Here is a 6254-nt window from a genome sequence, read left to right on the forward strand (position 1 = left end):
AGAAATCAGAGTACAAGTGCCAGAAGAAAGGTGAATGCTTTACATATTTCAACACTTTCATATTAGATTCAAGACTGGTAGAGCCTCAGGATAGATTAAACCTTTTATGGAAATTTTTAAAACTTTCTTTGTCCTTTTTGCATTACATCAGATTTTTGTTTGATGCTAATATTGCAACCGTCTTATTAGAATTTGCCCAGGAAACTTTTTTGTCTTACTAGATTTTTAAAAATGTCAAAGTTTTAATTCTTGCTCATTGTAACCAGGTGAGCAGCACAGACGTGTATAAATATAAATGTAAAATTAATATTCTCTCCCCAAATTCAGTCCCCCACCTCTCCCTACTGAGGATAACACTGATGTATATTTTTCCATATGTTTTTGTTGAACTTGCACTCCTATATTCAGATATGTGATGTACCATATTTCCTTCCATTTCCCCCACTCTTAAACCCGAACTTTAGGGTGTTTTTTGATGGTGTCCTTTATATAAACAGAATGTGGCTTTTTTTAAAAAATGTTTTTGAGGGAAATTAACTCATTTGCATTAATATGATTACTTGTATGTTTCAAATTTTTCTTGCCATGTGATTTTTATAATTCATACTTTCTCTTTTGTATTTTTTTTCTGCCTTTTGTGCAATGCTTTACATTTTTGTTCTGATTTTTTCTTCTAATGGTCTGGAAATTAACTCTCATTGAATGATAATTTAGCTGTGGATATGTATATTGTAGGACAGTCATTTTTCCTCAACATATCCTGTCTGCTTAGTGGCTACTTAGTGATTTTTACATTTTATTTTATTTTCCAGGGATGATTCTTGTATTTTTTTAAGTCTCATATTATTTTCATTTTTGAAAACTTTTTTTTGAAATAAATTTAGACTTAAGGAGATATTGCAAATGGTAGAATGATTTCTTATAAACTCTCCGTTCAGATTCTCCAGAAGTTGACATTTTACCTGACTTTATTCTTATTTTCCAAAATCAGGAAATTAACATTGGTATATGTTAGGTTCACGGAAGGAGGAATGCACAAGGCCTAAGGGGTTAAGCAAGATTTAGTGTAGCAGAGTGACATCCTGGCTGAGCCAAAGATGGCGAGGAAACCTGAAACTTATAAGGGGCTTGAGATGGGCTTTTTTAGTGGGAATATTTGAGATAGGTAAATTTGCAGGGAAGGGAGGAGAGTTCAGTGAAGCGAGAGGTGAGCATGTAGCATTGCTAACTCGCATACAAAGTCTGGTTCCCACACAAAAGTAAGAGAAAGTTCTGGTTTTTTGAAACTGGAAGCCCTGCTCATTTAAAAAAAAAAAAAGGGACTTCCTGGACCTAACAGTATATAGTACTATAATCTACTGACCTTATTCAGATTTCTTGCCTGTCCTATTCTTGTTTTCCCTCACCTTAATTTCTGCTTTTATCTTGTAATTCTTCGTATTTTTCTTAGTTTGTTGTTTCTCTAACTTGTATGCTTTGTTCATTTATTTACATTATTTTTTTAATGAAATGGAAGCATTTAAACCTATGAATTTCCTGAGTACAATTTTAGCTATTTCCATTTTACGTCATTATTATTTTGATATTCGGGTAAGTTTATTGTTTTTTTTTTTTTTCAGTTATCAGTTATTGCTCTGTTCTATTTCTGTTTTGGAATTTATTTAAATTTACTTTGTTACTTTTGTAAATGAATGTTTAATTTTTTTTTAAAGGTGTTTTCTATTCAGTTATAGCATTCGATATACATTTATTTAAAAAATGTTGGCATATTATTCCCATGCTCTTTGGCTTTACTTAAAAAAGAATGTAATACTTATATGTATCTACCTCCTTATAGTTTTATATTTTTTGTTTTACATTAACTTAATCCTATGATATTTACACATAAACATATATGAGTTATGTCTGTACCCTTACTCAATTTGTTTCCATCATATTTTAATTTATGCTTCTAGCCTTGAATTAAATTCATGCTTAATTGGATTTGGTGCTCAGTGCCAGTCTTTTCATTCCATGACTAATCCATTCACAAGGTCTGTATTTCAGTTCATCTTCTGATTTATTAGATTAATTCTTCAAGTTTTTATTGAGGACTCACAGGAGAGTTACACAGACATGCCTTTTTTTTTCTCCTCTGCCTATCTGTTGTTTACTTTGCCAAACTACATTGTTGACTGATTGGTTCATGTTTTACCTCTTTATTCCTCAGAAAAATAATAGTCCCTCAATGAAGAAACCATGGTTGTATTTCTTTTGGTTCTCATATTGAACCTAGCATAGCATCCCTGGTATATAACTGATATAACCCAGTGACTTTACATAGAATACTTAGAATCTGAATACTATTAGAATAATTGTCATTTATCACTGTCATTTTCTCTGTTGAATGTTATTCAGCCCCTCTGTTCCAGGGCCAGCAGAAACCGGGGAGGGGGGTGGGGGGCGGGGGTGAAAGGGATGCTATCAAGTGAAAGAAGGTAAACAAAAATGTTTTTTATCTTAGGCATCTGTGACATTCAAGGATGTGGCCATGGACTTTACCCCAGAGGAATGGGGGAAGCTGGATCCTGCACAAAGGGACACGATGCTGGAGAACTATAGGAACCTGGTCTCACTTTGTAAGGATGGGTTCTCATTGTGACTGAAATCTACTTGTGGGGACCTTATTTTATTGATAGTGAAATGCTTAACAAAGCTTTCACTTTTCCACTTAGAAGTCATAAACTGTTAATCTTTTTCAGCCCAGAGAAAACCTCTTTCTGTTCTAAGTTCTCAGTAGTGAATTGTCTATGCTTATTTTGTCAGGATTCTTTGGATTAAAGTGACAGAAACCTAATTTGCAATAGCTTAAAAGGGGTAAATCTTTTTTTCCATTGATTTTTTTTAAAAAAATCTTCATTGTAAGTGAAATAAATTTATCCATTTTCTAATAAATGGGTAAATTTATCCATTTATCCTGACTGTCTTCTGGAATTGAGTAGCAATTGATCACCTATTTCCTGCCTGATTGTTTTTTAGATGGTTCTCTTTCAGTTTCCCTTTACTCCTAAGGTGCAGCACTTACTTCTAGGGAAGGGAAATTACTTTTAAAGTATTTCTCTTTGTGGCCTTATGGGTTTTTAACTAAATGCCCACACTGTAACAGCTTGTCCACATTGATGTGGGATAAAGTATAAACCTATCTTTATAGAAGTCTGTAGTTTCTAAAATCCCCCCAGTTTGTTGTGTTCTACTGGGTAACTTCAAGTTGTGCTTTTGTGTATATATATATCTCAGGAGTCAAAAAAAAAAAGAATGATATTTGTATACAGATTTGGAGTCTCCTCTATAGTTCCTTCCTCTGTTGGTTGAGTTTCTTAAATCACAGTGTTTCGATGGAACTAAATTGCAATCTCTCCTACAGCAGTAAGACTTTTGCTTTTCACTTGCACTCTCCTGCCCCACACAATGATTTAGAAATATCAAGGTGAATATGATTATTATATCATATGTTTGCTTCTGTCAAGTATTATAGCCCAAGTCCTATGTGCGATGATTGCTCATCTTTGCCTTCAGAATGTGGTTTTATGTGAGTTAATTTAGGTTATATACTTGTCTTTCTGCAGGAGTTAATCTGTTAGCTCATTGGTGGGAGTTGGAAAAGGATGGGTGTTCTTTGACCTGATTAACTTACTCTTAGGTGGGCATCATGAACCTGGACGAGAAGGTGTGAACTTCACAAATATTTCTGTCCTCCTTCAGTCATAATGCTGGGCCTAGTATATATCTCTACCCTTCCTCCAGGAGTAAAATATTCTTTTTATTTTCAATTTCCTTTTCCCAACTGCACTGTATTTCCACCACTGTCCTCAGGTAATAGTATTAGAGTCCATCCCCTGAAGGTGAAGGCTTCTATTATTCAGAGAGATGGGTCTATGTAGAGTTTAGGTGTTGGATTCCATTCCCGGGGAGGGGGAATCTTAATTCAGGGAATCAAATATATTATCAGGAATTTCTTTTATTTATTTTTTTATGGCTTGGCTTTGCCCTATATTGGCTTTATTCTTAGGAATTCCCCATGTGGCAAAGATAGCCATTAGCAGCTCTAGGGTTATGGTATTCTTCCAGTTAGTGAGCTCAGGGAAAAAAGATAGTGCTTCTATCCTGGGAGTTTCAGCAAATAGGGTTCCTAAGAAAGTGAGTTTTAATAACTAAAGAAGGAAGAAAGGATAAACATTCGAAGACACAAATTCTAGTTACCACAGTCACAACTTTGTGGTGCTGCCACTGAGGTCCTATTTTCTCTAACTTCTTCCCTAAACCAAGGATTAATCCACATATCTCCTTGGAAGATTTGGTGAAGGAAGAGAAGTTTTATTTTTTAACCTGCAAAAACATTTGTGTTTTCAAGTACGCATAAACAAACTCCTTACCAAGCCCAGACTTGCCGCAAATAGTTTAAGCTTTTTGTAGAGGTTCGTCTTCTTTTACTCTAGATCGTCCTGTGATATCCTGTCCTCTTTGTAAATCAGCGGGGGGGTGGTGGGGTGCCACTGTGGTTTAGGACAGATCTTTGTGCCCATCACAAATAGCTAAATTCCCTTTCTTTTTTAAATGAGCAGGGCTTCCAGTTTCAAAGCCTGAGAACTACAGTTTGGAGAATGGAAAGGACCCATTGATGCTTGAGAGAAAAGCCCCCAAAAGCAGCTATTCAGGTGAGTCAGCGAGATGGGAGTCTTCAGAAATAATATCCCTGCAGGACAGTGGCACTTTTCAGTGCTTAAGAAAGACTATTAGAAGCACCTATATGCTTTTATTTTTTAAATATTTAAAATTATATAGCAATTTAAATACATACAAAAATCAAGAAAATAAAATAACATACATGTCCACCACCAAGATCAAACAGATGCTAATATTTTGCTTTATTTGCTGCTGCTTTTTCTTCCTTTTTTTAATATAAAATAAAAATATATAACTGTACAGGTCTATGAATTTTCACAAATTGAACACATTCATGTAACCAGCACCCAGATTAAGAAACAACCTTACCAGCACCCATAAAAGCACCCTTGTACCCTCTATTAAGTCACCTCCCTCTTTCCAAGGGTAACCTTATCCTCCACAGGTTAGTTTTGACTGTTCTTTAACTTTATATAAGCAGAATCATATTATATGTACTCTTGTGTCTGGCTTCCTTCACCGAAGATTAATGTGAGATAATATCCATGTTGTTGCATGTAGTTATAGTTCATTCATTCTCATTCTTGTCTTTCATTAAGTCATTATACCAGTTTATTCATTCTCCTGAGTTGAGCATTTTGGTAGTTTACAGTTTTTAGCTACATAAGTAGTGCTGCTGTGTAGGTTATTTTACGTGTCTTTTGATGAACACGTATATGCATTTCTGTTGGATATACATGTTCAGTAGAATTATTGGATCCTAGGGTAAGTCCATGTTCCATTTTGGTAGATACTGCCAAGTAGGTTTCCAAAGTCATTGTACCATATACATTCCCAATAGTAAAATATGTGAGTTCTAGTTGCTCTGCATCCTCATCAACACTAAATATTGTCTATCTTAATTTTAGCCATTCTTATAGGTATATTACTTTTTAAGAACTAAAAAATATTATAGGTTCAGTTAAAGTCTATTCATTCTTTTTCTCCCTAGATATAACCAGTTGGTACAATTGGTATGAAACATCGTAATGTTTGTGTGTGTGTATATATATGCAAAAGTATATGTAGTATTGTTATACTTTAATAATCTAGTGTTTTTAAACTTCACATTGTATTTTGATATTAATCTATGTGAATTGTGTTTATTCATTTTCACTACTATGAAGTAGTCCACTATGTGAATAAACTGAACAGTTTATCTTTACTTCTTTGCTGTTTTTAAGAAAATTGCAGTAATCATTTTTTTATGGCTTCCTTCTGTTCATCTTGACATTTAGATTAGGGTAGATAACCAGAATAAGAATTACTGGGTGTTAAAGTATCGTATGTTTAGCTTTATTAGAAACAGCCAAGGTCCCACCACCATACAGGCCAGCAGTTGATATTATTAGATTTAGTAATTTTGTCAATCTGATGGATATAAAATGATGGATATGTCTTTTAATTTACATTTCTCTGGTTATGAGAGAGTTTGAGCATTTCATATGGGTATTAGCTATTTAGGTTTCCTCTTTTGTAAGTTATTTGTTGATATTCATTGCCCATTTTTAATTTTTATTTATTTATTTATTTTTTATGGTGACATTGGTTAA

The 6254-nt window shown here is 34.0% G+C and overlaps 1 protein-coding gene across 4 annotated transcripts in view; it reads left to right on the forward strand.

Moving 5' to 3' along the window:
• ZNF286A (zinc finger protein 286A) overlaps positions 1–6254 on the forward strand; it is a 79481-nt gene that overhangs the window by 3387 nt on the left and 69840 nt on the right. For 3 of the 4 annotated variants that reach the window (XM_023529968.1, XM_011358990.2, XM_023529967.1), the window contains exons 4-5: positions 2504–2618; positions 4602–4694. In XM_023529968.1, coding sequence (XP_023385736.1) covers positions 2504–2618; positions 4602–4694 — 208 coding nt within the window. The remainder of the gene's footprint in view (positions 1–2503; positions 2619–4601; positions 4695–6254) is intronic. The other variant, XM_023529969.1, reaches the window with a different exon arrangement.

The sequence above is a fragment of the Pteropus vampyrus genome, unplaced genomic scaffold, assembly GCF_000151845.1.
Source record: "Pteropus vampyrus isolate Shadow unplaced genomic scaffold, Pvam_2.0 Scaffold44, whole genome shotgun sequence".
Classification (NCBI taxonomy): Eukaryota; Metazoa; Chordata; class Mammalia; order Chiroptera; family Pteropodidae; genus Pteropus; species Pteropus vampyrus.